We start from the raw sequence: 25,933 nt of genomic DNA, 5'->3' as shown, positions 1-25,933 counted from the left end.
CAAGGCTTCTTTTCCACACAAGCATCAAAAGCAGATGTCTGTGGGATCTTGCCTGGATTTTTCTGATGGGCAATCTTGATGCCCTTATGATTGTGCTCTAAAAGGCAGAATTGGGGATAGGAAGAAGAAATCAGAGGAGCCAATGAGTGATATGAAATGTCTCTCTCCACTCTCAAACTTGCTACTTGTGTACAACAATGATTATTATGCAATGGTATTAAGATAAAAATCCTCTCTGGCAGGTCTTATAACTTCTATAGAATGTGCTATTGAGAAAAAGCATACCATCCTAGAAGATCTGCTTTACCAGTCCTTCAGATTGGCAGAATGAAGAAAGATGACTCTGAACAAACTCCAAATGAAACAGAAGATTAAGGTTTTAATCTTACTCCAAAACCTCCTGTTTCATTCAGTTTAATAGGTTTAAATGACCTAACCTCTATGGAAGGGTCTATTTGCAGAGATGTAAAGGGAGATAAGAGATTGTTATAATCATTATATACAGGAATCTTTCTTCCTGGAATAAGTAAATCTATTCCGAGTTCTCTGTTCTGGAATAATAGAAAACAAGTCTTGACTCTCTCAAATATTTTTAGATATTTTTCAAGTGCTATTATATCCATACATAAATCATGTATTCTCAAGGATAAACATTTCCAGTTCCTTCAATCTGTCTTCAAAGATTTTGTTTATACTTTCCTGGTCATTCACACTGCCCTTTTCTGAACCTATTCCAATTTATCTAAATTAATTTTAAAGTGTGCTTCCAGAATTGGACTCAATATTGAAAGGGGGGAAGGGATGACAGTACGTAATATTACAGTTATTTCTCATGATTTTGAAGCTATTGAATAAGCCAAAAAGTGAATTTACTTTTTTTTTTGCAGTAACATCCTACTGACTCATATTCAGCCTATAACCAACTAGCATTTCAAGACTATTTTATCACTGATGTTACCAAGCTAGATAGTCCACATTTTCCCCTTTATTTTATAAAGAAGTAACTTTGCATTGTCTTGAGTAAATGTACAGTAGTTACATTTGGTTTATTTTTCTATCTGATTATTATGGCTCATTTTTAAGCAGCATGATTCCCCCACCCCCACCAAAGTAGAATGGGCAGAAATAAGCTCTAGGAGGCAGTTACCTCTCATTTCCACCTCAAAGATAGTCCAAAATCATCCTATCCAAAGGAGGCAAGTTTGGATAGTATGCTAGAAAACTCACAGGAGGTTTTCTGTGCTCTTTACCCAAGAAGCTCAGTTCATCTGAAACAGAGTCATGGGAAAATACTCTGAAAATGAGTAAGAGCGGAGAAGCAATGTTAGTTGAGGGACAACCTGTTTCCCATTGTATTTACCTGCCCAATCTGATCTGGCAGGATTGGGTGCTCTTGGTCCTTTTGATTAAACAGTGTCCTCTATTAGCACTCTGGAAGTTATCATTCTCAGTACTGCCCTCTGGAATGAGATCCCTCTAGATTTGAACTGTGTCCACCCCACTGGTGTTTTGAAAGGCCCTCAACACCCAGCTCTTCATCCAGGCTGTTGACAAGAATGATTGATGCTCCCTTTTCTTCTTTTCCTTGCTCCCTCCGGCTTAGTTAGCTTTCCCATCTCTGCTCTTTTGTTTTCTGTTATTTTCTTGTTTTAATTTTTAATAAAAAGTTGTGAAATAACCCAAATCTCTGGGAATTGGGAGGCATATAAAATAAAGCAGCAAAGCAGCAACTAAATGGCTTTAATGGCTATAGTGGCCATGCATTCCTAATGATAAAAAACAGTCCTTTATTTTTAAATAAATCTGCTCTTCAGATTTATTTAATTTAATTGCTTATTATCTTGGGTTTCTCTTGAATTTTTCTTTGTAAAACTAAACTATAAATATAAATATTTTTAATTCTTACAAATCTCTTTCAGGTTTGCCCCTTTTTCAGATTTCAGATTTACCCATCATTTTTCCAGGAAAATATGGTCACTGCATTTATGTCACTACATTACTGGACGGCCTTCTATGGCCCTTCCACTGATGAGACTGATAATTGAGGCCTCCAACCATAGGAATTTCCCATTGCTGATTTAGTATAATGACCAATGTGAACCCAGGATTGTGGCTTTAAAAGCATGAACATATCTTTTCTTTTATGTACACTGAGAGTATATGCACCAAGACAAATTCTTTGTGTGTCCAATCACACTTGGCCAATAAAAAATTCTATTCTATTCTATTCTATTCTATTCTATTCTATTCTATTGAGTTGTTTGTTTGTTTATTTATTTATTATCTAACGACCGTGTTTCCCCGAAAATACAACCTACTCAGAAAGTAAGTCCTAGCTTGATTTTTACATGTGTCCAATATAATCTCTACCCCCCAAAATAAGCCCTAATTAAGAGCCTACCCACTCCAGGGTACACAGGTAATAATTAAGCTAGGGTGGGGATGCGAGGGTGGAGCTGCCCTCCTACTTACCTTCAAATAGTTGCAACCAGGCCTCACACACCTTGGCCTTTTCTTTTGCTGCAGCTGGCAAGGCTTTCCTGAAGGCCTCTGTAGCCGATAACAGAGCTTTGGATCAATCTGGAACTCTGTTATCAGCTACAGAGGCCTTCAGGAAAGCCTTACTGGCCTTGCCCGAGGAAGAAGGCCTCTGACAGTGAAAAGGAGGCCGGAGGCACAAGTGAGGTGAGTCAGTGGATGACATCCCCCCCCCCAAAAAAAATAAGACTTGGTGCCTTTTTTGGTGGCAACAAAAAAATATAAGACAATGTCTTATTTTCGGGGAAACACGGTATTTATATGGCCACCCAATTCAAACAGCTGCAGCTTTGAGCAACATACAATTGTAGTTAAAATCACTACCTATACTGCCTAATGCAGGGGTGTCCAAACCTGGCAACTTTAAGACTTGTGGACTTCAACTCCCAGAATTTCTCAGCCAGCTTTGCTTTGCTGGCTGAGGAAATCTGGGAGTTGAAGTCCACAAGTCTTAAAGTTGCAAGGTTTGGACACCCCTGGTCTAAGGCATTGTGTAGCTAGATAGTAGCTTAACATGATATGTTAAATTAACATGAGCATCCCCCCCAAAAAAAAATTTAAAATAATATTTGGTTTGTTACTTTTCTATTAAACCCGTAGAATCTTGTTCAGATGCATTCTGTGTTTCATTTGTGCTATTAAAGCCACTTCTTGGTGTGGGGGTGGGTTGTTTTGTTTTTTGGATTTCTTAAATGTCAAAAGTGCACCATATGTTTCCCAACACAATGATGTTTACTCTATTTTTCATTTATGCCCCCCCCCATGATGAACATCAATAAGTTGTAGGGTTCACCCAAAAGATTGTACTGTTCTTTGCACCACTGTGTGAAGCTTGGGGATATTCTATTTTTATCCCTAAAGCCATTGGTCTGGATGTGACCAAAGCTCATCTGGGGTAAGTAAAAAAGTACCTTTCATTGTGCAACTGTAAGATTCCCAGCTAAAGAAAGCTCTTAGCTATAAATAAAAAAGGCTTGTTATTCTGCATCGATACTAGCTGCCATTTTGCTGAGATAGATTTTGTTTCTTGCCTGAGTTACATGGGTGGTGCCTGGATTGGCTTGTGTATTGCTGGCCTTTTTTTTCTAGAAGTTCAGCTTGATTTGGCTTGAGAGTGTTTTTCCCTCTGTGACGTTTCTGGGTTTAATTTAGATTCTCTCTCAATGCACACACACAAGTACACACACACATATTGTTCTACTTTTATAGGTTGTGTTTATCATTTTCCTCGTTAGCTGCTTTACAGATTCTGAAAACAGTTTCTGCTTGAAGGCACCTTTCATGGCACATGTAATCAGCAGGTGGTTCTCTAGAGTTCTGACAAATGGCAACAATTAGAAATGGGGGCTTCTCTAGGGAAAGCCTGTGACCCCGTTCCTGATGTGATTTCTTGGAATATGTACAAAGTGTGGATTTTGTGATTCATATACCTCTACTTTGTGCATTCATGGAACGCATCTGCATTTAATTTGAACATGCATTTTAAGATAAATGCATGGACTTTCAGCAATTGTTATTTATAAACTGGAAATCACATCTTAAAAGCTTTGTTTAAAATTGTATACTGTTATCCAGCCAATTCTAATAGAATATAAATGATAAGAAGATCCACTATGCAACTTTCCTTAAGTCTCACTTTAGAGGCAATTATATTTTAGCCTGGCATGTGTGAACTGTTGACTCAGTAGAGAATGCAGATATCTTTACAAGTAAAGTTTATACTGGAGGAGCTTAGGAGAGAAATAAAGATAAGTTTTCTATCATGTTCAGTTATTCACTAACATCTTACAGCATATGCCTCTATAATATCTATGAAAAAGTGAAGCTATTGAGTGACATAAATTAATATTCTGACATCATACAGAGTTGTGATATATTATGCTAAAACATAGTTTTAACCAGTTTATTGAATCCATCACAACTGGGCAAATTTATTGAGCATGTTAAGTCAAATCATCCACAAATCAGTGGTTAGGTTCTACAGAATTCTAACCACAAACAAGCCATCTTACTGGTTTAGTACACCGTGAATCCACTCTGCACATCTAGAAACTCATGAATGAGAACTGTCTTCATCACTGACCCTGGATTGGATTCCTGAACCTACGCACTAAAATAAGTATTATTATTTCTTCATTATTATTTATGTTTATATTCAGATTTACTTCCAACTTCTTGTGGCAACTTACATGGGGATCTTCCTTTCTTTTACTCCCCCAAAAGTAGATCAGCTGAGAGAGATCCAAAGTCACGTAGTAAGTTTTTATGGCTGAGGCTAGACTTAAACCTCAATCTTTCCAGCCCTAAACCAGCATTTCAATCATTGTATCACAGTTATGTTTGGAAGATTGATCTTTTCTATTTAAAGTTGTGAAGAATGAATAAGTATATTTGACATGGTTGCATTTCCTGTGTTATGATTTTGTATTATGAAAGTAGTTTTTCCAATTCTCCAATCTGTATACATAAAAAAGATATCTGCACATCTCTATTAAGAATTCATGAATATATTAAGGATCTATTTATTTGATATGAAGTGGTAAAATTCTTTTCTACAGTAACAGCTTTAACAGCTCATAACATTCAAAGTAAGTGTTACTAAAACCATATGCTTAACTATTACTTGTTAGAAGTAAATAGTTTGATTTACTACCATGTAAATATGTTGAAGCTTGCAATGACAGCTTGTTATGATCCCTTGTTTATTGAATGGATATGGTGATAGCATCTAAATAACCTGCATTGCTTTGAAAATCCAAACTAGTTTGAAGCAGCTCTTTCAAAAAAAAAATCTTGGCTTCTGCTTCATCCCATATTTCTTTAATAATAGGAAGAATGTTCCCATGTGGACATTAAAAGGTTACTAAGAATTTATGAAACAGTAATCTTATTCCCCTTAGTCATGGCAATAACTCAACATATGTTTATACAGAAGGGTTGCCTCATACAAATGCTGACCCGAGGGGTTGCTATACCAAATTCTTCAAGAATATGTTGGGTAAGCAATGGACCTAATGTCCAGAACATGTAGAAGTTTTGTTTTGTTTTATACCCCCACCCCAAGCTAGGAAGCAAGATGACAACAAATAGCAATAAGTTAAAAGTATTCTGGTCTTGAAATCTTTGTTAGGAAAAGTGTGTACCATAGGTGTCCATCTGGATAACAATTTCAAAAAGGCTTACAAGCAGAATTAATTTCTTGACAATTTTTGCAACATTCTCTAATAGAATAAAGATCTGCTGCATTAAGTAGATCTTTAGTTATCAGCTATGAAGTTTCTTATTTATAGCTTTATACTACAGCATCTACATCAATTCAAAGAATTGCTAAAACAGAGTGGCACTATGAATATTTCTCATTAACACCCAATAGAGGTCACCTAAGAAAATTTTGGATGATTCAAATGTCCAGAGAAGAAATGGTGGACTGAAAATAGCTCTGCTAAAAGTGAAACTGATAACCATGATGGAATGAAGATCTGGTGAGGAGACTGGCTCTCTGTAATTCCTCTCTGGACAAAGAGAGGATTTGAGATTACCCACAAGCGCGCCATACAGTTGCTCCTCGCAAGGAAACCACAAGACAGTGGCCTCTGATGGGTTTAGAACTCCGGGAGATGATGAAATAACCAAAAGACACTGAGTTTGCGTGCTTCTTTTTCTAATCACTTTTGGAAATTGCTTGTTAACTGTTTTTCATCTATTATGGTAGGAACTTTTGAATCAAGAAGTTTTACAGATTTGGGTGAGTTTCCTTCACTCCTTAGTGAAATAAATTTTAAAAACAAGTTTAAAGACTTAAAAATATTTTGGAATTAACAGCAAAAAGATGATTACAAAGTTACAAATGGATGAATAGATTTGAAAGAATATTTTGGAATTAATTGTAGAAATCCTTCCCATGGGACAATGCTTTTCTTTTCAATTCTCTTAAAAATTGAATACCATGAGATTTTGAAGGTTGGATACTAAACGGAACTAGGAAGACCTGAAGATTACAATTAAAAGAGAAGAACACTTCAATCAAATTACAATTAAATTTGACTTACTATCACAGAATGAGGCAATATAATTTAATATTGGGCACACTTAAGGCTATTTTTGAACAGTGAATTCAGAAGTTAGTATCTGCCTCTAAAGAAGGACTGTGTTTAAAAGATGCTATGAAAGAGGAACAAGTTATATCTGATAAGATTGATACTGATCTGAAAGTTGATTTAAAAAGGATAGGTTACAAAAATGATATGGAAAAAATGATGCATTGAAGATAAAAAGTCTGATGTCTTAATAATTAAAGGGAATATACAAATAATAAACTAAGCAAGTTACCTGTATAACGTTCCCATATTGAATTTACAAAAGAGACTTGTTAAAGCTTTGAAGAATTTTGTGAGAAAATATAAAGAAAGCATGAAAAGAATTCAAGTTCTGGGTCATTATTTGAAAGGACTAAAAATCAAGATTGTTAGAAGTAAAATATAAAGCTTGTTTATTTATTCCAGGTTAAACAAGATATCTTTGGTAACCCTTAGTGGACTTTTCCTGACATGAGTACTAAAATCATGAGACTTTAAGAATGTATTTATAGATAAGAGTTGGAATAGGGCAGGGGTCTGCAAACTTGGCTCTTTTAAGACTTGTGGACTTCAATTCCCAGAGTTCCTCAGCCAGCAAAGCAAAGCTGGCTGAGGAACTCTGGGAGTTGAAGTCCACAAGTCTTAAAAGAGCCAATTTTGTAGACCCCTAGGATAGGGGAAGACGAGATCATTTATTTTATTGTAAAAGAAGATTTCTTTCTTTTCTATTTTTATTTCTATTCTTTTCTGCACTTTCTATTTTTCTTTACTTTTTTACTTTTTATTAATTAAAATAATTAATTAAAAATATAAAAATTGTCATCTTTAATAAAATGGCTATTGAAAAATGTCTGATGATTCAGTTCAATTAGTTTACTAGCTAGTCATTTGAATGATATATTCATAATAATATTCTTGACTGCAGTCAAATATTAAGTGATCAGTTAACAATGGAAAACCATAGTCATTTGATGGGAATCCTAGTTTTGTATAAGAGATAAAAGAGAAGAACATTAACTTTGATTCCCATTATTTAGAACAAACAGAAAATGCTGAGACAAAATAATTAACCCCATACACTATCCTGTGTCAAGCCTTTGGTTGAAATACTACAAATAGTACTAACAAAAGGAGGAAGTAAGGGAATATATATGTATATTCCTTTACATAAAGCAAAGATCACAATGAGTGCATTGGATAATGATGTGTATCCAAGGAAGGTTTAATCCTGACTCCATAGGCCAGTCTTTATCACAATGGATGGCTCTAAGATGCGGGGTCCAACTCTTAATTCTTTGCAATGTTCTTTTAAAAAAATATTTATTGAATTTCCAAAAGTTAAAATACACAATACAAAAAAAAAGCATAATACACAAAAACAAAAAAATAAATAAAATAAAACATTGGATGGCTCTAAGATACAGGATCCAACTCTTAATTCTTTGCAATGTTCTTATTGGTTGGAGATTCTTGGAAATAGAAGTCCACAGATATCATGGTGAGGATGGCTACTACCAACCGAAAAAGATGAAGAACTTTTCAAAATATTCTAATTTGGAATATTAAAGGGAGGAGAAGACTGTTCCTGATAAAAGAAGGATGAAAAAAGTGCTAACAAGTCTGTAGAACTGAAAAATCCTTAACTAATGCTATACAATGTATTCAGTTTAACTTTTTTTAATTGAACTTTTCTGTAGTAAATTATTTTAGATCTTTAATGGTGCATGTTGGGCAGAATTCCAGAGAGGAACAATATAAATTCCATATACAAATATATAAAAGTGTATTTGATTGGGATATTAAAACTGTGTTGTCTGATTATAGATAAGCTGCAACATTTGTAGTGGTTTCATTAAAGCTGTTTTATGTAATTTGTAAGATACAGAGAGGCATAGTTGTCATGGGCAATAATGAACAAAGAAACCAGGCACTATTAGGGCATTGCACGGTCAGTTAAATAGATAAATGATACATGGAATAATAAGGAGGAAAAAAAATGTCCTTGAAAATGGATCTTCTTCCTTCAGCTAAATCCTTGCCCATTGTTCACCCTCCACCCTCCTACCCATCATTAATACTTTCTTTCTCTAATATAAACAACAAAAGCCCATTGGCTCTTGGTCCTTGTAGAATTTGTTTCCAGCTGTAAATCTGAAGTGCCAGTCTGAAAGTGGATTAAATCTGTAGGGATGTTATTTTTTTAAAGGCATAATTGTTGTTCTAAATTTGCCCAGTTAACGTTCTTAAGCAATGCCAGGAATTATATTGGTTTTTTTCTATGCCAATTGTTTTTCTTGGGTCAAGTTTTTTTAGGTTGATGAGGTTTTGTCTCCTACATCTATCTCTTCTTTTTTTCTCTTAATCAGACCAAGTTAAGTCCATATTCTAGCACACTGAAAACTATTGTGTTTTTTTTAAATATATTCCTATGCAACCTAGGTATAGTTTCATCTATTGTATTGCTCAGTATCCAAAGCCATTTAAAGTTTTTTGAGAGGAGCAATACATTACTGGCATTTCTGAATAAATTAATTTATTAATCAAAATTCTATTAGTCAAATTTGTATAGCTGGCTGTCTCACAAAACGTGACATTTGGAAGCATATAACAATCAAACGACAAATATCAAAACAAGAAATATTTTTTTAAAACCCAGACTTTTAAAAAACATTTTAAAAACAAATATACAACATTTCAACAAAAGAGGAAAACAATAGGCATCAAGCAATGAAGTCCCAGGTCTGTTTATATAACCAGGTCTTAAGGGACTTCCAAAATCTTAAAAGACACTAAACTAATCTAATTCAAGGGGAGGGGGGGAAGAGAAGAATATTCCAGAAGGTGGAAGCAGTAGTACAATATGGAGGTGACAAGGCCATGAGTGATTATAAGCAGGGCCTGCCAATCCAGGAATGGGTGCAACTGATGCACAGGACTGCCACCTATGAGTAGGATTCACCAGTGTAGGAGGACTTCCTGATTGTGCACAAGATTTTCCTCAGGTCAAACTGATTCAAACCATTCCTAGACAACTGGGCAAGACTCCTCCCCAGGCATCTCCACTGGACCTGCAACGAGGCCACCATTTAACAGGGAACAAATCCAAGTGTTTTTATCCATCAGATGCTGTGCAAATTCCTACACATGTCCCTGTAGAATATTCTCCATTCCTCCTTTACCCAAGAAGACATGAGCCACCCAGAACAGATGATAGTCTGCAGTGCATAATGGTGGAAAAGTATTGGGGTTTCACTGTCCTTATAGCAATAGCAGTTTTATATATTGCTTCACAGTGCTTTATAGCCCTCTCTAAGCGGTTTCACAGAGTCAGCATATTGCCCCCAGCAATCTGGGTCCTCATTTTACCGACCTTGGAAGGATGGAAGGCTGAGTCAACCTTGAGCCTGGTGAGATTCGAAGTGCCTAATTGCAGGCAGCCGGTAGTCAGCAGAAGTAGCCTGCAGTACTGCACTCTAACCACTTCGCCACCATGGCTCTAATAACCACAAGGTAGGCCTTAATAGTGGTTCTTACCAATGTTCTCTTGAGTTTTTTCTTTCTGAGTGTCAGCAGTGTTCTAGACACTTCTGCTCTGTTTTCAGTTTGCTCAATTTCTCCATAAATCACAGAGAGTAGCTGGGTCCATGAGAGGAAAGAGGTTACACAGATGTGATCTGATCCAAGGCTTGAGATACCCATTTATTCCAAGCAGTAACCAAGGCTTCAAATAGACTATGCAGCAGACCATAAGGACAACACACACACACACACACACACACACACACACACACACACCACAGAGTTTTCTTTGAAACCACCACCACCCCAGATCCATCAGTCACCAGGAGAAGACCAATTCACTTCTCTGACAGGAACAGCTAACTCGGCATGTGACCGCTGTCCCAAGTTGGGTTCTGGATGACCTGGAATAGACCCATGGCTTTCATGAAAGCCATGAACTCCCTGCCTACGGAAAATGGATTAAAGTCCTCCAGAACTGTAAACATGGAGAATTCCAGTGCCAACTCAGAAATGAAGTCAAGATTAGTCAGGTAATTTGTTATACAGTAGGGAGGTTGATAACAACAGCCATAATCCTAATTTATCCCTAGAGCCCAGTTTAATTAACAGGGTCTCACAATCGGCATCCTTGAAAGCCATGAGAGCTTCCCTGATGACAATGGCCATACCTTCACTGCTCCCCTGGAGTCCCAGCTGATGCCACATTCAAAACCAACCCTGGAATATGCAAATTTGTCAAATATTCTAATCAATTAGAGTAACAGATTAATCTTTAAATGCATAATTATTTCAAATAAAGATTGTATCTAATTAGTATGTTTGATGTTTTAAAGTAATTAAAAATACAGCAGATGGCAAGCATTATCTTTAATAAGTGTATCATATATTTTATCTCAAATGTGATGTTCACAAGTCTATGCAGTGGCTAAAAAATAATTGTCTTGCTTCAAAACTCATTATTGCACCCCACTTTTCCATTGTCTAGTGCCGTGCTAAGGTCTGAGATTCCCAACCAAAAAGCTCTTCAGCAATGTTTCAGGTAATTGTAAGAGCTCCTATCCCTGAACACATCCGAAATTGTCATGCCTGTATCCATGTTTAAACATATTTAATTGTTTAAAACTCATTTGGCTGTGAAATTTTTTTTCTAACAGTTGGTAGCTGTAACAGGCAATTGTGTGAAGGCTGCAACTATTCTGATTGGTTCTGTTAGTTCCCCCTTTCTGCCCTATATCTTCCAAAGTAAAAGGCACACACTCCTAATATTGCCTGGTTAATCTGTGCCCTTTATCAGTTTTACAGCTCCATAAGCATTGGATCCTACCTTTACTTTGCCCTGTTCAACCTCAGAGTGATGTGATTCTCAAGCTTTACTGAGATTCCAAGCACATGACTTTGCAGAGCATACAAAACATTTTTTGACTTCTGAGTTTGCTTACCAGCCTCCTCCCCCAACAAATGTCACACCTGCATCTCAGACCACATTCCTTCTATGCACAAAGGCTCAGCTTCTTTCCGCAGCAGAATTTTTTCCTGCTATTTTATGCACAGGCTAGAGTTCAGAGGTTTTGAGGTTTCTTCTAATTCCAGAGAATTGAGTGATCTTTGTGTACACACTAAACATGAAAGAGTCACTGAGTCAGAGGGGGCTTTCTGGCAGCACAGTGGCCTAATTTGAGCTGCTTTATCCTATAAAGGTAATATTAGCAAAATTGTCGTGTCCCACTCCTCCGCTGACGGCCGGGTCAGGGAAATCCGAATCAGGCTTGCCTCTGCAGCTCTGCCCAAAGTCCTAGCAAAGTCCTCAGAGCAGGCAGGAGACCAGTAAGTGACTTCAGCAAGATAAGTTCGACTTTTGCCTGACTCAGAGACTGCCAGAAAGCAGATCCTTTATATAGGCCATGGGATGTGGCTCCATGACTCAGCACTCATTAAGGCCTGCCCCTCCCTTCCTTCTGTTGCCTCCGCCTATCCAGCCTTCTGATGCGAGGGTCACACCAATGAGCAGCTGTTGGGAATAAACCCTCCTCAGGCTCACATGCTGTGGAGGAGGGGGAGGGGTCTAGCTGCTCCGTTTGCCTGGGCATGGAGTCAGGGCTGGGGCCGGGAGATGCTCCTTCTTCTGCAGTTTGTGTGGGCATGGAGCCAGGACTTGGGCCGGGAGGCATACATTCCTCAGTGTTCGGGAGCAGGTAAGAAGGCCCCGGCTGTTCTGAGGGCGGGCAAGACACAACAAAAATGGGAGAATGTAAAACATTGGTGTGCACTGAATAACACCTTGTCTTTGCCCCTACAATTGTTGTTATTGTTAATGGGTCTTCATTGTTTGATTAAATGTACAAGAAATTTATACCATGGTATTCTTGAATTCCACATCTTTAACTAAAACAGCAATATATGTGACAGTACCCAAAGTAAATTCAAACTAATAATATTGTAAATTGTACTGCAGTGGATATTGACATCTAAACACTATTAAAGCTAAGTATGATGCATTAGGGAGATGACTTTAGACTGACATAGGCAATCTTTGGCTTTATTTTTTCATCCCTACTTAACCAGCATTTCATGTAGATGTATTAACTCAGGGGTGTCAAACTCAAGGTCTGCAGGCCAGATCCGGCCCACGGGATGCTTAGATTTGGCCCATGGGAACAGCAAAGAACCAGTCCGCACTGCCTCTGCCAGCAAAAACAGAGCTCGGGAGGGCTGCGCGTGGCCCTCCCGGGCTCAATATTTGGCTATGACGGCCTCCTGCAACCCTCTGTCAGCAAAAACGGAGCTCAGCAGCCTCCCTGAGTTCTTTTTGCTGGCAGAGGGCTGCAGGAGGCCGCTGCAGCTGAAAACAGAGCCCAGGCGGGCTGAAAACTGATGAGTGACATCGAGCTGACCACACACACCCTGGCCATGCTCCCGCCCCCCAAGGTCAAACACAACCTTGATGCAGCCCTCAATGAAATTGAATTTGACACCCCTCTATTAACCACTACCTGAAGTTGCACAAAACAGAGACAAGCTGTCAGTTGCTCAAACAGGCTTAGAGGTCTAACAACATAGAATCTTATCTAATGCTGCTAGATGAAAAATGTTCTACTTAAATTACTCTGTGATTGGACCTTCAAGTTTGTGTATACATTTCCCTGCCTGGAAGACACTCTTTCTTCCATGGAGGTTGACTGTACTGTATGTAGTTAAAATTCAATTAAATAAACCATTTGTGGAGAAAGGTTGAATGTCCATGGCAACCAAATTTACATTATTTTTATAATTATGTAATTGATATTTGACACCATTTTTATCAGTTTTCCAGATGACGCAGATTGATGCAAATGACACAATGGTCATTGATATAGCATATAGCTTCCATCCAGGCTCTTAAATGCCAGGTTGGTTTATAATAAGCCATCCTTTTATCTGTGATTTGATTGTGCATGAGATGGCTAATCTGGAATGTATTACCAAACTGCTGGGTCCCAAAGGGGGCCTCTTCCTCTCAGAGAAGTGCCTGGTGTGGTTATGAGTATGGCATCAGCCAAGAACGTAGGCAGGGACAATGGTATGGCAATTGTCATCTGAGAATCATTTACAGTTTTCAGGAGTGCTGTTCCACAAATCACTGGATGTGACATCCTGTTAATTAAGTTGGGCTCTAGGGATCAGTTAGGACTGTTGCTGTTGTACCAGGTTCACATAGCAAACTCCGTGCTTGAGTTCCTTGCTTCCATCTCCAAGTTGCCAGTGGGGTTCCCTACACCTGTGATCTTGGGGGACTTCCCAATTTGCCTTTCCTGGGAGTGGGATCTGAGGTGGCTTAGGGCTTATCTATAAACTGTAGCTGGTACAAAACAAATGTCACACCTCTGTTTTGTCAGCTGTATTGGTTACCAGTTTGTTTCCCAGGCCAAGGTGCTGGTGTTGATCTTAACCTTTCATGGCATGGGACCAGGTTATTTAAGGGGCCATCTGCTCTAATTTCACCTGCCCATCCTATCAGATCCAGCAGAGAGGATATGTTGTTCCATCATCTAAAGAGCTACATTTGATGGATCATAGAGGATGGGCCTTTTCTGCTGTGGTCCTTGCACTACGGAATTTCTCTCCCCTGAGATGAAGTTCACCTTGTCACTATTAAACTTCCAGAGGTTCTCAAGACTTGGTTATGTTAGCAGACCAGGGGCTCTAGGGGACCGGTGAACTAGTGAGATGATTCAGCTATTTTTAACAACCCTTTGTCTATTATTCTTTGTTTTAGCTTGGTTTTAATGCTTTTTAATCTATTTGTTAACAGTTTTAGTTCTGATGTATATCTCCCAGAGTTGGTATAATATAAATTATAATGAGCCGTGGTGGTGCATGGTTAGAGTGCAGTACTGCAGCCTACTTCTGCTGATCACCAGCTGCCAGCAGTTTAGCAGATCAAATCTCACCAGGCTCAAGGTTGACTCAGCCTTTCATCCTTCCGAGGTGGGTAAAATGAGGACCCAGACAGTTGGGGGCAATATGCTGACTTTGTAAACTGCTTAGAGAGGGCTGTAAAGCATTGTGAAGCAGTAAATAAATCTAAGTGCTATTGCTATAGCTAAATTGGTTTAATAAATAAATAAATTAGGAAAGTTATGTAATTTAATTTGAATCTCATTTCATATATCAGTTCCCTGCATTACTTTGAACACAATGAACTTTGCCCATTGTTTGGAAATAAAGTCTAAAGTGAATTTTTGTCCATTGTAACTGAAGTCTACATAATGGAGATCCAAAGACTCAAGGTTTGACTCCATTTGTATATGGCCTCCAAAAAATGTTCTTCAAAGGCATGAGGTTCTTAGGTGGTGGAAAAATATTGTTTCTGCCCTACTTCATGTAGGAAGGTGAATAGTAAGGAAGGATAAAGAACAGGAAACTTCATTTTTGTTGGAAGAATTCAATTATGGTAGTCAGAGAATTGAGACATGAGCAAAATCCATGTAATTTGACCCAGGCTACAAACATGAAAATAATATAGTGTAGAGTGTACCACTCAACTTCTATAAACCTGAATACTACTTTATATCAGCAACTCTCTGCCTGACTGAAGACTTAATGAGGAAGTAAGATAGCATTTCAGTCTTTTCCCTCTGAAGCTGTTTCTGTACATGTAAGGAAAAAGATAGCATCTGGAGGACTTTTTACAATGGCATAAAACAGATTACAATCCACTTCATTACTGTATCTTCCACTGTGGGTTTATGATGTGATTTTTTTCTGAATGAGAGATTTCAATTCCTTTACATAAATACCATATTTGTGATATTAGTAGAATTGCCATAATATAACTCATACTTCTTTCTCTTTTCTGAAATTGCTACAAATCTGTAGCACAACGTGTATCAAGGGGATGAAACAGTATAGAATAGTAAGAAATAAAATAGTGTGTCAGAACAAATCATCTCTGGCCATAAAGTGTTTGCTTCTATATGGGAGATATGGTTCGCCTTTTGATTTCATGGGTCTGCTTTTAGTTCACCCCAGCAAATGCTGCTTTGACAGAAGAGTCTCACCTGTCTTTAGAAATGCTGTTTGTCCTTGAGCACCTTCAAAATATACTTTTCTGCCTCTTTAAATCATGGGAGGAAATGCAAAGTTTGAGTGCATTTGAAGGTGAGACTGGCCCAAATGAACTTCACCTTGTTTGTTTAGATCACTGTGGCTGCTGCAGTTTTCTCAGCTGTTCCTCCTTCCTTTGGCCCATCTCCGGTAAGAGAACAGGGTATGGTTTGTTCTGCCTGCCTTCTTAGATCCTTGGGCGATGGCTTTCCAACCCTATTATGCAGGAGGCAAGCAAAGAGTGTGGTTAGAGGAATATCTAAAGGCAGAAGCAGATCTCTGGCTATTTGTGGGTATACTTTTTCTTTTGGTTTAAAAGTTGGGAGAATGGCATACTTGTATGGCAGGAGGAACAGATACTTAATTTCAAGATATGGTTTCTATAATAAGCAGTGAGACTTATATTGCGGTGTATTTTTGTTATATGGTTCGTTATGTGGTTTCTGCTGTCTTTCTGGTGGAAGGTCAAATAAGGCGAGGGAGTTTGCTTTATTCCCAATCTCTCATAGCTGAGTGTATTTTATTTTTTCACCACATCTAGCTTTTTTTTCCCTGCCTAGGTAAACAACAATGGAATCATCTCCTTCTTGAAAGAGGTATCTCAGTTCACCCCTGTGGCTTTCCCCATTTCCAATGACCGACGTGTTGTTGCCGCATTCTGGGCTGATGTTGATAACCGGCGTTCAGGACAAGTGTATTACCGGGAAACCACAGACCAAGCCATTTTGGAGAGAGCCACTAAGGATATCGCACAGTATTTCCCAGAATTCCCAGAGTTCTCAGCCCAGTGGATATTCATAGCAACTTGGAACAAGGTTACGTTCTTTGGAGGAAACTTGTTTTCTCCAGTAAGTATCAGGACAAGAATATTGACTGATGAGTAATAAGAATACAAGCATTTCCTCCCTGCCCCATTGTGATTAAGCTTGGGCAGAACAGAAATTGTAATAAATTGTTGATTTATCAGCAGAGTAATCTTCATTTCAGACTCAAAGGTGTTTTTCCAAAAGGCAACTGGGCTTTCTTGGTTTTTTCTTTGATAATGTTTTGCTTCTCATCCCAAAAGAAGCTTCTGGGACAAGAAGCAAAACATTATCAAAGAAAAACTAAGGAAGTCCAGTTGCTTTTTACAAAAGCACTTTTGGGACAATCATGACCTGGATGATTGAGAATCATCTTCCTTCATTTCAGACATCTGCGTTCTACCTTTCCTATAGTATGAGAGATCAGAGAATAAAATACAATATTCATTCCATTGATAAAAGAAAGAGAAAAAATACAAATTAAAACTATTTTAAAAAATAGGAATTAGGGCAGACAATATAGCAAAACAATAAAAAGTTCAATGTTCAAAGATTGGTTGGCTCAACCTTCCATACTTCCGAGGTCCATAAAATGAGGACCCAGATTGTTGGGGGCAATCTGCGGAGTAAAACAGCTTAGAGAGGGCTATAAAGCACTGTGAATTGTTATGTAAATACTATTGCTATTTTTGCCATAAATCTGCTCCTCAGAGGACTCTGCCTCTCTTGCAGCCCAAGCAGCTCGTCAGGATTCAAAACGGCTCAAGGAGTATTGTTTGAGACCTCCTTGAGAAGTTTTTACTTCAGTATTAATCAATGTTGCAACTTTCTGGACCTTGCCTATTGCCTTAATACTCTCTTTGTTGTTGTTTTTCTTGCAGGTAAATACTTTCCAGATAGTCCTCATCACTGACGGCCTACTTTCCTTCACTATCTTCAACTATGAATCAATAACCTGGACCACTGGCATGCATGCCAGCAGTGGAGGAAATTTAGCAGGCCTGGGAGGGATAGCAGCCCAGGTAGATTACATGATCACATTCAAGCAAGTCTCCTTTCTAATACACAGCATACATTCTTGGAGATGGCTGAAGATGATGTTGATTGTCTTGAAATGGTCACCATGACCAAGATAATCCTTAGCCTCAATTTAAATAATAATCTTATTTTTCCCTTCACTTCAGAGCTAAGACTACCTAGGACCTTTAGTGAAGGAAATTGCAGCTCTTTATTTTGGCCAGTGCTTCTGAGTTCCTTCCCTTTGTTAGCCATCAACTTTTTAAAAAGAGTCATCCAGCAATGGCTGCAGCAAGTACAACTTTCTCTTGGCATTTATATTTCATCCTATATGTTTTTTCTTTCTTTTAGTCGGTGGCTGTTCGGAAGTGTGGATTTACCATTAATTGATCTATGCTTGGCCAGCTGCTGGCAGTCATCTGAGTTATCTCCAGTAAGCAGGAAGTTGCAGGTGTATAGGAAATTAATCCATTTTCAGCCCCAGAAATTCAGGAGTGTAGACTTTTATGACTGTAAACAGAGCAGTAACCACATGCTTTGGATACTGTACAGTGCTTTAGGAACACCCTGCCCTAGCTCAGCCAAAGGGGGAGAGAGAGGAAGTTGAAAAGATTTTCACCAGGCCCTGGCTTCTGACCAAATTTGTGAGAATTTGCTGCTGTAATTCACAACACGATAAAGTGGCTCGGCAGAAGGACCTTGCAGCTCAGCATGGCAGAGGCTGCTGCTTGGCTTGAGCTAACAGAGCTGTGCTCATTTTGTGGAAAGCAGCAAGTGAGTCCAAGATTCTCTTGGATTCACCCTGTATAGATGAATGGGGATGAAAATCAGTGTTTTGTGCACTTTCCAGCTAGTGAGTCATGGATGAGTGGGGATTGCTGGGGCCTTTTGGTGCCAAAAGCCATTTGGGAAAAGAGTTACACAAGTAGACCATCTGAACTCCCTCTTCCCCTCCCACCTCCTTTTTTCCCTTTTAATGATGACAGTTATCATGTGTTGTAGCCAAAGTCTTTAATCACAGATGACATTCAAAACAGTAGGAGATGGCTTCTAGACTATATACGCTGCTTATTTTCTACTGGTCTGTCCTGAAGCAACTGGAACAAGGGTCCAAATAAATTGTTGTCCTGGAGAAGAATTGCTTGCCTCAACATAAACTTGCAAGTAAACCTCCAAATGTTGGTGGCCCACAACGTTTGCTAATTGTGAACCAGTTTTAGTCATTTATGGACTGTATGACTGCCTAGTCAAGAGTTCTTATCCAGGAATCCTGACCCCTGGTTTACCAGAAAACCTAAACTCAAAACATTCTGGCTATATTTATTGCACTCCTATCCCCTTTTTCCCTTGTGGAATCAACTTGACATATGCTGGGTTTCTGTGAGGTCTCCCATTTAGGTGTTGACAAGAACAAGAACCTCCAAGTTTAGGCCACATGTTTCAACAGAATTGAATGCCCTAGGAACTGAATGTTTAAGAACTTCATAAAGTGAAGATAATCTAGGAACAAGTGAAGCTGCCATATATCAAATGAACTCATTGGTCCCTTTTGCTGAGTTCTGTTAACACCAGTAATGGCATTTCAAGATTCCCAACCAGAGCCCTTCCCAGCCCAAACTGTGGATGCGCCACATATACAAGGATGCGCCATATATACAAAGCATATGATTTTTCACTGAACTACAGGACTTCTCCTTGTAAGGAATCTGTCAAAGGAAAACTTCTAGAAGAGCAAACTATTATCTCCACTGAGGGATCAGAGGAGTTGTATTGTGAGATTGCTAATGCTTCCTATGCAAAATAGTGGCTATTTAGATGGGAAGCAGAAACACAAAACAACATTCAGGGAAATTGGATGCTTCCCTTCCTTATGTTCTTGCAGTCCATTCCTCTGCAGGGCACTGGGCATGGTGGAAGAGAGAAGTCACTTGCATTTCCCCACAGCTGCCCTGCTTTCCCCAGCAAGAGGTTTCAGTCTCTGCCCTTGTCTTCTAGGCAGGTTTCAATGCCGGTGATGGAAAACGGTATTTTAACATCCCCGGATCCCGCACTGATGACATTGTCGACGTGGAGATGACGACAAATGTGGGTATCCCCGGGCGCTGGGTATTCAGAATCGATGATGCCCAGGTGCAAGTGGGGGGCTGCAACAACACAAGTAAGAGGACAGCAGTTAGGTTTATTTAATGCAACCAATTCTTCCAGCCCTTCTCTTTGTCCCTGTGAAAGTTTTATGAAGGGTGGCAGCCATGCAATAGGAGCAGTTGTGAGTGGCACATAAACATCTGAATACTTTACTGAATTGTTACATTAATGCTGTATAATAAATATGGTTAGCAAGACATGGGATGTACTGATGCTGAAACTCTGCAAGTTATAAATGTGGGGGCTATGGCTGTGCTACTCAGACTGAATTCCTTGGTGGCTGTAGATCTCTTCTGGCTGATTAAGAGCTACTTAATTATTTCTTGAGAATGAAACAAGTAGAAATAAGACATAAACAGAATACCTTTGAGAAAAGCAGGTCTTTATATGAAAGGATAATGATCCTGAAATTAAGAAGATTCCATCTTCCCCAACAAAAGTCAGAGAACAAATTCATCCATGCTTACTGCCTTTGCTATATTCTCAAGTAAATCCTAGATTCCCTCATTTTAACACTGAATTTTTTTGGAAGATGAGGGAAAGCTAGTTTCTTCTTAGTTAATACTCTGCTTGTTACACTTCATATCATGATATTCATCTCAACCATGAGCTAAAAGTGGCATCTATGGTGCTTTCCTCTCCTGTTGAGTTGATAGAAATTGGGCCCCAATTACCTATTGAGGTTCATGGTGTTTAGAACTCAAGTCTTCTCATTAGTTCTTCTTACGTGTCAAAGCTGTTGGTTTAGAAAAAGACTAAAGACTCTTAAACTGTAAATTAATTCCATACAATCATAAATCCAAGCATAATTGCAAGCATAAATCCATAATGTTTTCTTAAATTAATTCAATCATGTTTGATAGGACTTGGTCCCAGATGTATGCCAGTTTTCTCCAATCTGATGTCCTGAATCTGATAAGACTACAGTTGCCAGATTATTCTACAAGTTTAATAGCTGGAACTCTGGAAGGTGTAATCCCTGTGTAATATCCAAATGGATACATTAGATTCTATCCCAGGTTTAGTTGCAAAATGTTTAATGTGTGGGGCTCTGAGGTTACTAGCAGATATGTTTGCAAATCCATATGGGAAGTGAAATTAAACCTCCCCCAGGGATTGGCTAAAACCATCACTAAAAGCTATCCATCATGCCAGATATTATTCTACTGTAATGCTGAGGTTCTGTTCAAAAATTAAAACCTCCCACAATCTGTGACCATCAGTTTTGCAGGGTCTGCATGGTTTCTAGATAAAAACATGCATTCAGTTTTTCCCAATCTTTGGCTTCTAAGAGTTAAATGATTTCTCTTCTAACTCTTCATTCTTAATTTAAACGTAACTGTTCATCTTCGAGATATGCATCTCTGGAGCTGTCTTCCTTCTCCCACTCCCTGATTTCCAAACAATTCTAGAGGTTTAGTAGCTGATTTTCTCTGCCTCTTTTTTATTTCCTTGAACACATAATTGTGTTAAAAATATTAATAATGTTGCCAAAATTCTTTTATCAATGGGAAATTTATTGATATTGATGTAGTTCTTAACTCTTGAGATTGCTATAAAAGTATTACAATATAGCAAAAAGCAAAGAGATGCCATGTAGATTGTAGAATTGATCAAAAATATTTTTCTGTAAAAATGATTTAATAATAAAAAAAGTTCACTTAATAAAAGGCTGAATCTCTATAGAGATATTAATGTCATTATCTAGATTTTCAAAAAGATTGTAAAACTTCTATGTATATCAGTAAAAGTACTGGCATGGACAACTGAAGCAAGGAAAACCAACTTTCTGTCTTTAAACTAATTTTTTAAACCAATTTCAAACCAGTTTAAATGTGGATGAAGTACATTACATTGTGTGGTTTTGAAACAAATATGATACTTCTGCACATTGGTGATCTAAGTTCATTATAGAGAATCATCAACAGGGATGTCAAATTCACGTCATCACGGCAGCGTCACGTGATGTATCGGGAATTTTTTCCCTTTCACTAAACCAGGCATGGGCCTGGCCAGTGCATGACCCATCCAGCCCATAGGCTGGGAGTTTGACAGCCCTGATCTACAAGAACAAAGGAAGTTGGATTAGTCTAATACTTCTGTTGCCACATCGTCTAACATCTGTCTGAGCATGCTTCCAGCTATTGAATAGTGGGTTTATTTCTTCATGCAGCTTCAGTGTGTCTGACACTTCGTCCTTGCTTGAATGGAGGAAAATGTATTGAGGACTGCATCACAGGGAACCCTTCATACACTTGTTCTTGTCTCGCTGGTTTCACTGGAAAACAATGCCAAATTGGTGAGTCCTGCTTGTCTGCTGTGCACAATTGTACGGAGCAACTATCATAAACTATTTCAGCCGCAAATTAGACCTTATACAGCTACTTATTTTAGGTAATATAAATTTATAGATCTATAGATTATTTTTTTTTCTCCCTGGGGAAAGAGGAATTGAGTATCTGAGTAAATCCTAACCATAGCACCTCTCATTTTCTCTTCCAGATGTGGATGAGTGTGCTTCCAATCCATGTCATAATAAAGCATCTTGTATCAGTGGCATCAACAGCTTCAGCTGTTGGTGTCCACCAGGATTTAAAGGAGCTACATGTGAAATTGGTGAGAAATATTGTGTAAGAGCAAAGACACAATCCAATAACCAATCTAAGGAGAAGATGTGATTATGAGTTTACTGTTAATAGTATTTAGCATTTAATTTTTGTGCTTTACCTTTTTTAACTGACTTTTTGCCTAAGCGGAAAGCAGATTAATTAGACACATAACAAAGACAAAGTCATAGCAGAACTTGTTTGTGGCAATTACTTTAATTTTAGGAAAGAATGTGCTCTACTGACAGGGTATCTCCAGAGGTGTTGGATTACACTTCTCAGAATGCCCAGCTAGGATGACTAAAGAGATGAAATGGAAGCATGTGCCCCAGATAAAATAGATAGGTATGGCTACCGTGAAACTCCCCATATTTCCCTTCCGTATAATTTTCATTACAATTTATTTATCTTCCATTAAACAAGAAATAATGCTAATTTAAATAGCTGGGCTGTGTGCATATTCAGAAACTGAGAGATTCTATAGCTTGTATGGGTTTTTTTTCAGTGAAAAAAAATATCTTAACGTCATAATTTAATTTTCCTTTTTGTTGTTGTTGTTCTTGAAATATAATAGAGGAGTCGCCATGTAAAACCAAAGAATGCCAGAACGGTGGGGAGTGCCAAATAACTAACACAACAGCTGTCTGCCTTTGTCAGCCAGGTTATACTGGAGAAGACTGTGAAATAGGTGAGCCAAAAATAAGCATGTGTATTTAATGTAATCACCATTTAATCTCCTGCTCATCTGACAGCAATTGCACTGTTTGTTTCTGTTCTATGTTAATAAGTACTTCTGTTTATTTAATGAGTTAATTCCCTGTTTATGAATAACAGAACTTAAAGTGTTTGAGCAGTAAAGTTTTATATTAAACGAACACTATAGCTTCATTTCAGACTTCAGATTTTTGTTCTTTCTTTTCTCTGCAGAAATAAATGAATGTGAGTCCAGCCCGTGTCTGAATGGTGGGCAATGTATGGATCTTGTCAACAACTATACTTGTTCCTGTGCAACACCTTTTACTGGACAGCATTGTGAAATAGGTGCCTGATTTTATAACTGCATGATGGCATCCTTCTTCCTACCAAGCTAGTCTTTATTGTTCTTTCTCTTTCTTTGCTACTTTCAGGCACTCGGGCTTAGAGCCATCCTTGTATGTGTTATCTTCAATTATTCAGCTTCATTGATGTATACTGAGGCTCCCTCCTCTTCATTCTAGATCCTTCAACCTGTGAGGGTAGAAATTGCAGGAATCGGCAGATGTGCAACTATATTCGCCCAGGGCGCTATGTCTGCACATGCTCACCAGGCTACTATGGGAACAATTGCCAATATGGTGAGTATATTTATCTGTTTTCTCTAAAGGGAAAAATGTGTAGTTCAACACTGCCCCTATACATTCTGCTCACGTAGAATGCTCTCCACTGTTTTTTTTTAATCTAGCGACTGGTTATTTTTGACATTCAAATTGTTCAGCTTCTTCTCTAGTTTACTTTTGGAAAATGGCAATTGTGTTTCCTCATCTAATATTCGTTAAACAATTACAGCTCAAGGACGGGGAGCTTGTTTTGACCAGAGGGTTGGCTGGGGTTAAGTAACTCTCAGTATAAGTAATCACGCTCCAGACATACTTGCTTGGATCCATGCTTAGAGTGAACTAGTCACTTTACTTAAACTTTGCATAAAAGAATTCATTGCTCTTATCCCAAGCTCCTAGTTTTTAATGAAGCTTTGAAGTAGTCTTAAGTGGTACAAGGTGAGTATTTTAAGAGCTCAGTGACATTTTACCGTATGGAAGTGTGTTTTGGGAAGGAGTCTCCCTATGCATATAGAGCACAAGCATGCCTACCGTTCCTGTCCTATTGTTTCCTTTCGTTATATCCAATTAATATAGTTATTACATACTTATACTCATATATATGCTTATATATTATATAGTTACTTCATGCTTATGCTTATATATACTGTGTGACAAAATAAATAAATAAATAAATGTATGCTTACTAGACTTTAGTCCTGATGTTCATGGCCCTCTTTGAACTTGCATAGTAAGGCATGTGTTACCTGATCATTTTTTTTAAAAAAAACCTTTATAAGAAGAAAGGAATCTGTCGTTCTCCTGATGGTACAGAGCTACTAGTATACCTTACCATTTTTTCTGATGGAAAGAACATTGGCATCCAGACTATAACTTTTTTATTTCAGTTCTTAAATATAGTTCTAATTAACATTACACCAGAGAGTATTTAGATACAAAACCATTAAAACACCATCAATCAATAGAATATATAAAGAGTAAAATATTTAAAACAGAACTATTAAACCATAATGAGTAGCTAAATTCTACGATTTGGGGATGACAACTGAAAAGGCCACTTCTGGGGAAGAAATGGCAAACTGAAGTCAGTGCTGCAGAAAGCAGAACTGAAAAGCTGGCAAAATAAAGAGCTGGCAAGGAGACCAGTTCTTCACAATTCTTCTGCAAACATAAAGAGGGCTTGAGAATTGTCTACAAGTGTTCCAGATAGTTGCTGCACATGAGGAAGCCCCAAGACAGCAGTCTCTGGCAGATTTCAAGATCGGGAGATAATGGAATAGCCATCTTTCTCCAACCATATTCAGCACCTTTAAAGGGACACTGAGTTCACATATTTCTTTTTCTAATCACTTTCAGAAATTGGCAATTAATTACTTTTCAGGTATTCGGAACTTTTGGATTGACAAGTCTGAAAACACCAGATGAGTTTCCTTCAATCCTTGCCAAAAGAAAATTTAAATACATGTTTAAGGATTTAGATTTTTTTTCTAAAATAAATAGAAAAAGGTAATTAGAACTTTTATTTTAGAAAGTTACAAATGGACTAAGGATCCAGATAAATTTAAATTAAGATTTTGGAATTAATTATCAAAAATTCTTGCCGTTGAAAAATGCTTTTGTTTTGAATTCTTAAATGAAATAATAAGATAATAGTTTAAAAATTGGACACTAGAGAAACCAGAAAGAACTAAGGATCACAATTAAATGAGAAGAACATTTACACTTACTAATACTGAATGAAGAAAACTATTTTAACACTGGGCATATTGAAGATTATTTTTGAAGAATGGACTCAGAAGTTAATTTTAAAAATGTCTGCCACTGTAGATAGACTGTTTTGAAAATATGCTATAGAAGAGGAACAAGTATTACCTGACATGATTGAGACTGGTTTAAAAGGGAATTTAAAAATGATATGTTATAAGAATGACATGGAAAAAATATTGCAAAAGAAACCAGCTGATGTCGTAATAATGAAAAGGGTTATATAAATAACAAATCAAGAGAGTAATCTGGATAAATTCATTTACACTATATAGTATTTACAGAAGAGGCTTGTTAAAGCTTTAAAGAATTTTGTAAGGAGAGACAAAAAATTAAAAAAATGTTCTAGGGCATTTTGAAGGGATTAAAGAAAATGGTTAAATATAAAAGGAAGGAATATAACATTGATTTATTTGATCAAGGTTAAAATGTTATCTCTGGTAAGCCTTAATTGATATTTGCTGACATCAGGATTGAAATGATGACTTTTTAATGTATTTTTTTTAATAAAGATGGGATATGTGGAAAAAAGATCATTTGTTGTATTTTAAGTCAAGATAGTA

The 25,933-nt window shown here is 37.8% G+C and overlaps 1 protein-coding gene across 6 annotated transcripts in view; it reads left to right on the top strand.

Moving 5' to 3' along the window:
* SNED1 (sushi, nidogen and EGF like domains 1) overlaps nucleotides 1-25,933 on the top strand; it is a 79,655-nt gene that overhangs the window by 16,552 nt on the left and 37,170 nt on the right. For 5 of the 6 annotated variants that reach the window (XR_009155656.1, XM_058187542.1, XM_058187540.1 and 2 more), the window contains exons 2-9: nucleotides 16,280-16,567; nucleotides 17,404-17,544; nucleotides 19,535-19,697; nucleotides 21,858-21,983; nucleotides 22,187-22,300; nucleotides 22,865-22,978; nucleotides 23,218-23,331; nucleotides 23,508-23,624. Coding sequence is in view for 5 of the 6 variants with exons in the window: in XM_058187542.1 (XP_058043525.1) it covers nucleotides 16,280-16,567; nucleotides 17,404-17,544; nucleotides 19,535-19,697; nucleotides 21,858-21,983; nucleotides 22,187-22,300; nucleotides 22,865-22,978; nucleotides 23,218-23,331; nucleotides 23,508-23,624 (1,177 nt within the window). In the remaining variant the exon portion in view is untranslated. Of the gene's footprint in view, nucleotides 1-11,151; nucleotides 11,176-16,279; nucleotides 16,568-17,403; nucleotides 17,545-19,534; nucleotides 19,698-21,857; nucleotides 21,984-22,186; nucleotides 22,301-22,864; nucleotides 22,979-23,217; nucleotides 23,332-23,507; nucleotides 23,625-25,933 lie in introns of those variants that run through there. The other variant, XM_058187544.1, reaches the window with a different exon arrangement.

The sequence above is a fragment of the Ahaetulla prasina genome, chromosome 6 (genome assembly GCF_028640845.1).
Source record: "Ahaetulla prasina isolate Xishuangbanna chromosome 6, ASM2864084v1, whole genome shotgun sequence".
In the NCBI taxonomy this organism is placed as follows: Eukaryota; Metazoa; Chordata; class Lepidosauria; order Squamata; family Colubridae; genus Ahaetulla; species Ahaetulla prasina.
This window is presented reverse-complemented; position numbering and strand designations above follow the sequence as displayed.